General features: G+C 29.7%; 1 protein-coding gene across 1 annotated transcript in view; it reads right to left on the bottom strand.

Moving 5' to 3' along the window:
* LOC107437870 (uncharacterized) overlaps positions 1-13,409 on the bottom strand; it is a 76,800-nt gene that overhangs the window by 18,762 nt on the left and 44,629 nt on the right. Inside the window, exons 10-13 of the mRNA XM_071180392.1 lie at positions 10,381-10,558; positions 9,280-9,502; positions 7,333-7,475; positions 4,117-4,216 (exon numbers count right to left, since the gene is read on the bottom strand). Of these exons, the coding sequence (XP_071036493.1) occupies positions 4,117-4,216; positions 7,333-7,475; positions 9,280-9,502; positions 10,381-10,558 (644 nt within the window). The remainder of the gene's footprint in view (positions 1-4,116; positions 4,217-7,332; positions 7,476-9,279; positions 9,503-10,380; positions 10,559-13,409) is intronic.

Below are 13,409 nucleotides of genomic sequence, written 5' to 3'. Positions count from 1 at the left end.
CTAACCAAAGAAATATTTTCATTCTGTTCCTTCAAAATTTCTAAAGACAATAGTTTTTTATAGTGAAATGATTGTTTAAAGAATTTGTGAGTACTTAAAATCAAGGGAGAGTGAGACTGGTTGATATGGTATTTAGTTTTTGTTTCTTTCATCCTTTTAACCAATGCTATCGTTAGTTAAACCACGCGACTTCAAAATAATGTTTAAAAAAATATTTAGAACTCAAAATCAAACAAATGGAACTAAGTGTATGTCTCTGCATATCATAAAATTTTTAGTCTTACCATATAGTTTTCTTTGCGCAGAAAAATCACATGATATGATCATTAATAAGCACAGCTGATCCTGACAAAATATCAATAAAAGTTATAATGGTAGATATCTAAGCATTATTTATTTATTCCTTAGTTAACGGTATTACCCTGCTATGATTATTTATAAACCCTTATTAATTTTATTCTCTGTCCTCTTCATTTTTTTTCCAGCATTCAAAATTAAAGGTTTAAAACTAAACATGTTGTTCTTTAATAATATGATGAAATTATCGCGTGAACTTTTTTATGCAACTTCTTGCGTTAAAAATATTTAATTATAATTTTACAAATATTAAACAGTAAAGTACTGTTTTTTTCATAAATTATATTTAAGTTCATAATAAATTTTAAGTAAAACTCTGTTGATTTAATTTTTCCAATTAGAAATATTAATATGAAAATATTACAGTAAAATTTTGATATAAAAAGAATTTATTCGTAGAAGTCAACTATTACGACAAATTTCGAAGTTACCATCTTTTAAAGATACAAAAAAATTTATGTTTATAGCGAGTTATAAACGTATAGCCTTATGCTATTACGACATAAAAAGTTTTTAGGGAAATACATTTCTTTGCTATTTATGTGAGCAATTTTATACAAAAAATATCTAAATAGAAGACATTTTTGTTCATTTATGACTCTATCAATACAAAAGCGCAAAAACCAAACATTGTTCTCTTATTTTTACAATTTTAATCTATTGCTTTTATTAAATAATTTATCTGCGATCACTGGCTAAGTTATCTTCCTCCTGACAAAAGTAAAGTTAATCTGCTGCTTTAAAAATGCTTCCACGCACTTCAAACGAATGCACCTTTCGTTGACAATGTATCTAATCATGTTTTCTTATTCGAGTGATTCACTGTTATCAATGACATCAAAAGGCATTGCTCTACATTTCATTTTCTTCATGCAAAACCTTGTTACAATATAGAAACTTGCTGTTCGAACATTGTAAAAATGTCTGCCTTTCATAAAGTACAGAGCTACGTAATTCGGTCTACAGTCTGTAGATAAAAGTAGTTTACTGTAGAAATGTATTTTAGATTCGTTTATGTTCTGTTCTTATGTATTTTAGATAGTTATTATTTTTCAGCATTTTTTTTTTTAATTATTTCGATATTTAATTATTTTTCTTGATACCTAATTTTTTTCTGTATTTTAGATCTATTATTTATGCTCAAAATAAAAAAAGTTTATATGACTTTTACATTTTTGTAGAATTGTTTTTTAAAGAATGTAATGAACAGTTTCATCATTAAATATGTGCATTTGCTTAGAATGAAAAGCTCGCTATAAAGACAATTTCATCTGCTATTATGAATTGTTGTTAAAACGGACGTTTACTCTACTTAAAATTCTAAAGTAATACTACGATATAACTTTTCGCATCATTTCTAAATAATCTTTCGGCGAAAAGTATTAAACGAATTTTACAGCAAAAAAATTAAACTAGAATTTATGAAATCAGTTTGTTAGTAAAATTGCAATGGTAACCAAAATGAACAGGAAGTGACGTCACTTAGTCTGTATAAAAATCCAACTATATCTAGCTACTGCGAAATACAAAACTGTTTCTACTTACCATAAAAGTTAAACGGTCAATTTAAAATAGTCTATAAACTTTCAAATGAAAACTGTTTTCAGTGAGGAAATTTACATTCAAGCATAAAGATATAAAGGGAAATATATTTATAACTTCTCCTCTTTCCTAAATTATCCCAACTAAGCAAATGCATTCAGCTCTTTGATTAAGTTACAAAAATTATTTTTTTCGCTTGTTAAACAATGCTGAAAAATATTTTATGCCATTATGTAATTCGAGACTCAAATTAAAGCATTTCGCAATTGTCTGCTTTGTACATTGAACAGTTATATTAGTCAATTATTGTATAAAATACTTTAAATCAATTGCTAGAACACCATACCTATTATTAATGTTCTCATTTGTAGCTTTAAACTTATTCCAAAAATGCATTTTAAAATTATTTGAGTGCGCATGTCTAAAAGAAAAGTAAATTTCTTCATATAAATCATATCATATTCATGGATTGTTACAGACTTAGGATTTGTGAAACCCATAAAGTCAATCAATTTCATTGTTAAATCTATAACGTTTACTAGAAGCTTTACTTTTTTCATCATTTTCATTGATTTTAATGATTTCAAAATTAAATCTTTTCTTATTTGTAAGTTTACACCATTGATAGCTAATGTCACAATACAATGACTTATGTACATGATAAGAAAACTATTATTTAAATAATAGTTTTCTTAGTAAATAGTTTAAGCAGACGAGCAAGTCAGTGTGACAGAGAGTCCTGATTGTTATCTAAACTGCAGCAAGTGTAATGTTTGTAAAAATGATAAGTTTTCCTATTATAACTCAGAGAAATCTTGCTAAAAGGAAAAACTGCATTTCTAAGATCAAGATATGTAAAATAATTAAAACTAAAGAATTCAATATTTCGACAAAATTCAATTACATTGCATAGCTGATGCCCAATATTCGGTGTTTCAAATATGATTTAGTAAAAAAATGTCAATTTTGCATGCTCTCATCTCTTTTGAAGGTTACATCTACGCAGCAATCCAGGATCACTAGGTTAATTTACTAATAATGTTTGCTTGTTTTTTAAAGTTATACAAATACGTTTTTAATTATTTTTTCCGAAGCATAATTCAATATAGCTAAACTTTTGATTCAGTCGTTGTACAATTTCCGGATCTAGTATATGCTTTTCCTGATATTAAAAAATTCGTAAGGGCATCCACCACCACCGCTGTTTTATGTGCACAACTTAACTTACATTTACTTAAAAGACTTAGAAACTAGAAAATACAGAATAGAAAAATGAACAGGCATTACAATAGAATAAAGGAAATTTACATTCAATAATTAGCTCGAAAATTATTAACTGTTAAACTTGTTAGGAAAAATACCATATGGGGCTGTCTACCTGCACGTGTCTGAGGGTCGAATTGTGTCCTACCGGAATTGCGGTTTAACATGCCGAAGTATTGCTGCTCACGTTGATCGAGATCCCATGACTGTTTGCAAAATATGGAATGGAATCAATAGGTTCATGACGGTCATATGGAACGCCATGCTGGATCTCAGCAGCCCCCATCACTAACAGCCGAGAAGATAGTTATCCACATGTCCTTAAGGGATCGTACAACTACGTCACGAACCCTGAGTCAACAAATGGGTTCATTTGCAAGACAACAAGTGTCTGCACGAACAGTTCGACGATCTTTGCTGCAGCATGGACCGTCAACACGGCAACCATGGTTTCGGCTACTTTTGACGCTGCACCACAGGAGTGCCTCCAATGGTGTGATCAACGACAAACCTGGAAGCAGGAATGGCATGACATCGTCTTTTCAGACGACTTCAGGTTCTGTATACAGCATCATGATGGCCCATCACCTGAAGTAATGGTATGGGATGCCATTGGATACACGTCTCGATCACTTCTTGTTCGCATTACCGGCACTTTTTACAGCAGCAGTTACATTTCTGATGTGTTAGGGCCAGTTGCTCTGCCTTATCTTCGAGGCCTCCATGGCATTACGTTTCAGTGGGACAATGCATGACCGCATGTTGCCCGCACTGTCCTGACCTTCCTTTACACAGAACATGTTCGCCTGCTGCCCTAGGAAGCACATTCTCCTCATCTCTCACCAATTGAAAACGTCTGGTCAATGATTGCCGAACGATTGGCACTCCACCACTCGTCAGTCACTACGGTCGATGAATTGTGGCATAATGTTGAAGCTGCATGGAATGCTATACCCGTCAATGCTATCCAATATCTGTTCGACTCGATGCCCAGGAGAATAACTGCTGTTATTGCTGCAGAGAGAGGCTGCTCTGAGTACTGGTTCCTCAGGATCTATGTATACATCCAAATATCCTTAAAATTTAATCACTTGTTCTTCCAACTGTAATGTATGTGCCCAATAAATATCTTTCTGTTATTTGCATTCTTTCCTGATGTAGCAATTTTAATGGAGTACCAATGAGTACCAAGCATGCTTGGGAACAAAACACTGGGGGTTCCACGTTGGGCTGACCATCTAACCGGAACATTTGCTCCTGCACCCCAGAGCTCAAAGATCAAGAAAACTGAGATGGTCACAGTAGGCCTTGGACCTCTACGGGCTGTCGCCGAGAGGTTAGTTTAGTTATATTAGCTTATTTTATGAGTTCTATATACTTGCAGCTTATGGGCAGTGAATAAAACTTATTAATTTTCTTCGTTTTTCTCTTTGTTTTTATTGTGCTATATATATATATATATATATATATTTTTTAAACCAATTAACATGAAATTAATAAAAATTTCTGGTTCCTAAATGTGTAATATTGTATAATCAATAAAATTCATTTACTNTATATATATAATACTACTACTACTACTACTGTTACCCTTTTTAGTAAGAATAAAATGGAATGCGCTTTAGTTTATAGACAGTCAACACTGTGAAAGAAGGAATATCAATGGAATGGTTTATTCCTAATTTAAGTCCGTAATTTAAATTCTGCAACGATTACTTATTCCAATGCTGTCTTTTTTGCAATTTAATTTGAAATTTTTATTTATTTATTTATTTATTTATTTATTTATTTACTTATTTATTCATTTACTTATTTATTTATTTATTTATATTATTAATTAAATTTTCTTCCTATTAAAGGTTTTGTTAACTAAATTTTAAAAATAAAATTTTATTAACAAGATTTTTCTCATAGTTGGCAGCACTGAAATATAATTTTCTTTAGATATTTTTGACCAAGTATGTTTTTAAAACTATTTTGTATGATTTAAGCTATAAGCACTGCCTTCTCTTCTTTTTCTTCTTTTTTTCTTAGTGAATTTTTGTTAACTGTTAAATTAGTATATCTATTTTTAAAAACATTTTTCACTTTTGTTCCACGTCGGTAAGTTTATTTTTTGCTTTCTTTTATCTTTTGTATTTTTCGATAATGAGACGAATTTAAATATTTGGCTATATGTTTATCTAAAATTTAAATAGTTTTAAAAATATTTGAAATTTTTTGAGTGAAAGTAGTCTCAAAATGTGACAGATGAGGAGGGATCCATCTTCTTTCTGGTCATAATTGTGAAGCCATGTCTTCGGATCATCCTCAGGTATGTTTCCCAGACCATCGCCCATAGCCTATTGTGCAGCTCTAGGGCGACGTAAATAAAGTATCTATTATTTTTTAACAAAATTTTAATTTTTTTATAATAAATTGATTTTTCACATCCAAAGCTCATCAACTTCAACTATTATTTTATAGAAAAGTTGCCCAAATAGAACCACTTCTCCCATTTTAATTTTTATCTGCTACAAACCACTGACAAAAACATTTAAAATATTTTAATAAGTAAATATAGTTTTACAGCTACCTATATTATTTATATTATTTTTCTTATAATAATATTCATTCAATAAGTACTGAAAATTAATTTTTTTTCGTGGTACCGATCTCAAAAATATGGAGTAATCATGATTACGTAAATAAGTAGACCATGTGTAACACAAAGCAACTATTTAATAGCATAAATATTAAATTTTTGAACTTTACAAAAGCAGTAGCAAAACTATAAACCAACTAAATGTTAATAGAACATAATGATCGTTCTGCAATGTTCAAGCCTGACTTTTGTAAGTGCTGCTTAAGACAGGATCTTTTTCGGATAAATAACCAACTTTCTTCTTCTTTGATTTTAGAAATGAAGAAACTGGTTCGATTAATTCATTCAACCATTCATTCATCCACAGATCATGATTTTGACCTGAACCAGAAAACTATAAATTTCTAAACCTAGTACCCCCCACCCCGAGGTATAATTTGTTATGGGAACATGGAGGATTTTGTGACCCAACCAATTTAACGTGCACCAGTTACTGCACGGGGAGTCTTCGGCAGTCAGGATTCGAACTTTCAGTCTCACGAACGTGAATCCAGCGCTCTACCAACCAGGCTATCCCGGCAAGGAAATTTGCCATTAGATGAAAGTTAGTCCAGAAATAATTTTATTGTATACAGACAATTTGGGTAGGGTTCTGTTTAAATTGCTTAAAACTCAACCTATTCAGTAGTTTGAAGTTAATACGCTGTTTCCTAAATCGTACCTGAGCGAATTAGAACTGCACACGTGGTACGATTTATCCAATTACGTGACGTATAAGACAGAGTGCTATTTCAAGCATCAAACAATGGTTAACTAGCAAGGAAAAGAGTAGAGCGTAACAAAATAAAAATTACATAATGTATTTAATATTCTTTGCACAACTTTAGTTCAGCTAAATCTTTACTCCGGATATTCGAAAATTGTATTGAAGACTTGTGCAGCTGATTAATTTGAATGAAAACTTAACGCAAGTACACAACAACTTTATTCTTCTGCATAGATTTCCATATGAAAATAACTTCCTAACTTATCCTAAAACGTTCTGTACACAATGCTTAAAGACCTTTCCATTTTTATGTTGTCAGTGTTTTCGATTAAGTCCTTTTTTCTCTATTTAAGTTAGAGCTTTGTAATTTTTGTAGATATTTCGTAAGTGATTTAAAAAATTCAATATAAAAGCGTTTGATTATGTGCATGGATTTGTGTGATGTTGTTAAAAAATGAACTAATGCATTTAGAATTGTCATATTTCATTTTGGGGAGCTTGCTACAAAGATATTTAAAGTTCAACAAAAAATCAGAAACCACACAAACTTTCACTCAGCAAATATCAAGAAATGAGAATCATTTGAAAAATTTAAAGAACATTAAGTATTAAGTAATTTTTAAAAGTTTAAAGAAACTTCAAATTTTATAATTTTCTATTAGAATTTTTAATTCATAGCTTTTAAATTAATACATTGTTTTTTTCCTCTCAAATTCTAACTAATATAATAGGAAAAAAACAATGATTACTTTTAGTGTTACTGTCCTCAAAAATATGTTTTGAAAAAAGGCACCTTGTAAGATGAAAAAAAATTAAGCTTAAGCTTTACAATAGTGAATGCTAGATTTTATAATATCTGCTGCCTTTTCAGCCACCATGATGACTGGAACGTTGGTGTTCCCTGAGGGAATGATGGGCATAATTGAGGCATCAACAACACGAAGACCTTGAATTCCTTTTACCCTAAAAACAAATAAAATAGAAATTATGCAATTAGTTGAAATAAATAATTATTTTCTTATATGTGCAATTACAAACTATAGATTAAGTTCTAAGATTTAATTTCGTCAGCCAGCGAAACAAGATTGACAGCAGGAGAAGTCTGTGAAAATTAGAAAAGTTATTATTAGAAAGACCTTTAAGTTTCGATCTTCAATTAAACCTATTTTAATTTTTTATACATTTGTCGTCTTCTAAAGTTATTTGTAAGATTTTGATTAATGTTTTACCCCTACCTTAATTATTAGATTTCGACCATTCATGCGTATATTTTTTTTCATCTTTGCTAGTGGTTCTAAAAAGGCATATTAAGGGAACACCATGTTCTTTTTCCAATATTTTTCTTTCGAGTTAATAAAGTAACTAAAATAGGAATTAAAATATGCATACAAGAAATGCGTGTTGCTCCATTTTATGAAAACATGCTTTGAAATTTTAAGTATTTAATAATTAAAATTCCAACAAATATATTTAACGTAAATTTTAACAATTTTATATTGTTTAATTAAACTAATGTACTTTAAAAGCAAGATAAAAGCACAAACGAAGCCACAAAAAAGACATATTATAGATTCGGCCTAGTAAGGAAGTAAACCTTCGTCAATGTGCGAGTATAGAAGGAAAGATTAAAATATAGAAGTGTAGAAGAAAATTACAAACAAGCTACAAAAAAACATTAATGATAAATAAATAAAAATGTTTTAAAGAAATGAAAATTGCTAAAGTAATACATAATTTTTGGTTAATAAGTAATTTTAGAACCATTACCAAAAATGAAAATAACCATTTTCAAGAAACACAATGAGCGAAAAATAAATAAAATACATTTTTATCTAACTGAATGCAATTGCACACCATTGACTAGGTTTGCAAAAGCAAAAAGTTCCTGAGAAATTAAATTTCAAAAAAGTTAGATATTTAAAATTCAAGGAACTATTCGACTGATTTCTCTCAAATTTCGTATTTTGCGGTGTAAAATTATATTTTTTAAAATGCTGCAAAAAATTGCATACCTCACAATTAAAAACTAGACCATTATTTAAAAAAATAATATTTATTAAATCTATATTAAAATTTCCTTTTTGTAAATCAATATCTCTGGATAAACGAATTTTATAATTGTGTTCCAAAAAATTTCAATTCGCTTAAAAAGCTCTCGAAATATAGTGAAATACGCAAAAAGTGAAATTAACATTAAGGGGTCTGAACATTCGAGCGTTCTCGTGACCAAACTATCGTGACCAAAACGCGACTAAACTTACCATCTTTCCCAAATTGCGATAACCCCTATATTTTGGGGGTCAAAAATCCTGACCCGTCAAAGAGAGGGTATGTTTATTCAGCGAAAGTACGTTTTTGTGACTGATTTCGTATCTTAAATTATCACCTGCACTTCTTAATTAGCATGTTTGAAGTTACCCCCTCAAGCCATTAAGATTGAGTCTTAGAACGTGCGATTATTAGATCAAAAGTTATTCAGGGTTGTCTTTTTTTTTTCATTTTGCTCACTGTACGCTACATTTTGTGCAGATAAGTTCAGAATTGTGAATTTGTAGCAGGTACCTTCGCGTAAATATAAACATTCTGCTTTATTCTTATACATAATGACTATAATAAAAGTTATATGCAAAGCGTTTCATCCCACAAAATTCAAGCATTTGTATTCGTAGATGTATTTGATAAAATTGAAATTATAAAAATATGTTGCCAAGGAAACATAAATTATTATTCTGAATTTAATTTGCAAAGTGCTCAAAATGTTTATTACCTTAATAGTGGATCCACAACGGTACTAGGATCTTTTGGATCGCCCATTTTAGTAGTACTCACTTGATGACTCGTTGTAACTACTACGGATTGAGCAACGCACCTGAAATAATCATCTCCATTTATTTCAGATTGTTCACAACCTGGATATGTTGTGTTGAATGGCTTTGATCCAACTTTCCGAGTTGAATTACTCGTCCCAATTTTATGGCATAGCTTCATTCCTAATCAACCAAAATTTGAGAATAGTAAGAAAACTGCAAAGTGTGCATAAAACTATAGAATACTTTTTAAAGATTTATATACGTTCAAGCATGTATTTTGTATATTTGTATATTTCTATTCTATTTTTTCGTCCACCATTTAGTAGTACAGTGAAACCCGTGTTAGCTAATCACTTGTGGTTTACTGCTTTAGGGTAAATTTAGACTGGTGGTCAGTTTATCTAAGATAATGATTTATCATTCTTTTTTATAATTTCTTATATAATGTTATTCTTACATATTGTCAACCAGATTAAGGAAAATTGAAATCAGTTTTTTTGTAAACACGAGTATAAGTTTTATTTAGCAAATATTATTAAATCTTAAGAAATGAGATTAACAATCAGAATGACTTACAATTTATTACATATTAAACAGATTTGTTTTTTAAGGAAAATCCAACATACAAGTTGCATTAGTCTTGTATACTTATTAATTATTGTGTGGTTGCATAATTTCTTCAAACGTCATTACACAAGAACTTATGTAATTAAAAAGAATGAACGTTTTATTCATTTAATCATTTTTAAGTTCTTTTTGCTCTTGAAAATATCTTTGTTATAAATTTAAAAATTCCTTTGTTGCACTAATGAATTTCCAAAGGAAAAAAAGGAAGGAGTAAATATTTTAAGAGTTTAGAATAGCATTCATTAGTATTATTCAACAAATTTGTCTTAATTCAGTGGTCAGCGCTCAAGATAAGCTGGTAGTCAAATTATAAAGATTATCTCGTTATTATATAGATAAATTCGGTTCTTGGATATAGGTCAACATACAAGGGTGTTCAATTAGACACATTTGATTGTATTTTAAAACTTTATTTTCCAATAGCAGCTTACCTTCAACCACAGCATCCAAGTCACTAGGATCAGCGAAATAATTTGGATCTATAAGAGGGGGATCGAATGGGTTGGCTGATTGGAGTGTGACGGTTCCTCTACTTTTAGGTTGGAGCAGTTGAGAAAGGCAAACATACACTGGTTTGTCATTATAGGGACCATATATTTGCTCATAAGCCTGAAAATGTAACTCTCTGTTAGATTTCTTTTATATATGACGAGGAGGCTAAAGTTTTGCTCGCTTTTAGCTCACTAACTCCCGTAATTGCCTCCTATTCATCGACATTTTTCAAACAAAAGAAAGGATCACGTTGCTTATAAAAGAGAATTATTTAATTTATTTCGGAACATTTTGCAATTGAGTTAAATGTGACCAAGATTAGAGATTATTTGGATTTGAAAAAAAAAAGTAATTTTACTTGTTGGCAATAAATAATAATAACCTCTACCCATGTTAGAAACGACTTTTATCATTTTTTTATTCTTTTGAATTTAAAAAATGGTGATACATATGTTAAGATTATTATCAGGCAATATCTCTCTGTTTTTTTTAATTTTATTTGTTCTTTTTTTGTTTCTTTTGACATCAATCCCCACGAGTTTATAAAATGAGGATCTTGAGAGAGATCAATATTTTTTACAGCATTACATAATTAGTCAGTTGTTAAAGCAGAACAAATAGCAAAACAGCACTTAAAATTGCAATAACTTTAAAAAAATTAGAACTTTGAAAAAATTCGTGCTTAATTTATAAATAGAAATGCCCCTTATAACACGCCAAATTTCAAGTCTGCAGTTGCATATTAGTAGACAAAAACATTTTTGTGTTGTAAAAAATTCTATACTGCAAGCATGGAGTTTTTTACAGTAAATTTGACAGTTGATAATTCTCGAACTGATGATCAAATCCCCCGTTACTTCTTGTACATTTTTCTCAAGACCATCGTAACTTCAAGTTTCTAAGTCTTATCTTTTTGCACAACAAAATAAAATGTAACGTAAAGCTAAAAAATTCGTAAAAACAGTACCTAAAATTCTAATAACTTTACAACTATGTATTTCTGTTCACAGAGTGGCTCACGTAGTATTTTCATCACATGTTTAATAATTAATAATTCACAAGCGAGTTATCGAATGTTTTTTTTTACTCAATCGTACTCTCTGTACATTTTTCTACACTCGTACGAAACTTCATATTTCCATACTTTATATTATTGGCCTGACAAAACATAATGTAATATTAAAGATCTAAAATAGCAGTAGAGGCGAAGCTTAAGGTTTTCTAAATATAGAAAGAAGTGCGGAAAACAATAAAAAAATACAGGAAGAAAAATTAAACTTATTGGAATTTCATTTTTGTTCCGATTTATTAATTACCAGTATCAGTTCTAGGCTGATTCATCTTTTTGTCTTATTTTGAGAAATGAACTAAAAGTATTCCGACATTCAAAAAAGATACTAACCCTATTTTGAGAAGTTCTGTCTCCAAGGAAAATAAAAACGCCGTAGTTTAAGTGCCTTGCACTTGAAGCAATGTGATTTCAAGCTATCTATATAATCTTGCCGTGAAGAATTATCTGTACTTTAGAACAGACAAATAACTGAAATATTTTAAAAGATATTAAACTTTTTTAAAATTCGCCAATTTGATGACATTTTTAAACCTAGATGAAAATTATCAAAGTTACTGCCGTATTCTCAATTTTCGCAAATTTTAATGAGCCCTGGTAATGCATCATAGAAGTAAGTTTTTTAAATATTAAAAATTTAGACCACAAACTCTTTTCATTTTCACTAAGCTGTAGCTTTTCTCCATATTGACGTTTTGCGGCATTTTCAAAATAAGCGTAGACAGCGCTAGCTTTAGATAGTCAAAACTTGACATAAGTAACAGTTGTAGTAAGACAAAAATTGTTAACAGTTGTTAAGTAGCAGTCAGGAGATCAAAACTATCAGATTTAAAGACGAAAACTATCAGAATTTATATTACTGCTAAAAATAAGTGGGGAATTTTTATCCTACCAACCCTACTCATGTCAAACTCCCATACTACTATTAAACTTTAAATTGATTTTTTGTAAGTATATAAACGATACGAAATAATTCTAAAACGGCTATCGTTATTTGAAAATGAAAAAAAAACATTAGAAAATAGTATTTAATGTAATGAGCATATATCTACTATTTTTGAATGCTTATTTTCATCGTTTAATTCTTTTAAATCGCATAAATTTAAAATATTTCATTTTCCACATTGTAAATATTAAAAAATTGAAAGAGCTACCGACGCCACAGTTTTTGGTTTCTTCGACTTAATGTTACATTTTTGTTCTCTGCGGAAAAACTATGAATTGGAAGCTTGAAATTACGAAATAACTTGAAATTACAGACAAGGAAACTTCTTAGAAAAACTTAGCATTGAAAATTATTTTGAGAATTATTAACTATTAAACTTGTAGGGAAAATAAATCTTGTTTGGTTGATTTGTTGCCCACTGAAATGAAACCACGGTGTAAAAATATGACTTTCTGAAAGAGCCATTTTTATTTGGGAACTTAATGCTAATTCGTTTCGAAATTCCAATTTGTTCTAAAGTTATAGCAAATTTAAATACTTTTGGGGGAATTTTCCCAGTTCTTTTTTCTATTCACTTATTATTCATTTTTGCAGAAAATTTATTTTTTCTTTACAGGATTTTTTTTATAAACTCGCCCTCGAGTCAGTCGAAAGTAGCAAAAGAAGAGAGAGATAGAGAAAGGTCGAAAGATTACATGCCACCACATATAAATCTTAACATTTATGAAGAAATTTTTTAAAAATAAAGAAACGTTTCCTAATTTAATTGTTATGAGTCTCGTCAAAGAAAAAAAATTACTTCATATTTATTTCTTCTCTTTGAATGACACAAACTCTATTCCTTATGTAAAAACATTTCCAGTACAAATGATTATTTTTCAAATCTATGTAATCCTCTATTTTGTTACGATTAACATATTTTTCAATACATTGCTTCAATAATTGTATTATTT

The sequence above is a fragment of the Parasteatoda tepidariorum genome, chromosome 4 (assembly GCF_043381705.1).
Source record: "Parasteatoda tepidariorum isolate YZ-2023 chromosome 4, CAS_Ptep_4.0, whole genome shotgun sequence".
NCBI classification, from domain to species: Eukaryota; Metazoa; Arthropoda; class Arachnida; order Araneae; family Theridiidae; genus Parasteatoda; species Parasteatoda tepidariorum.
This window is presented reverse-complemented; position numbering and strand designations above follow the sequence as displayed.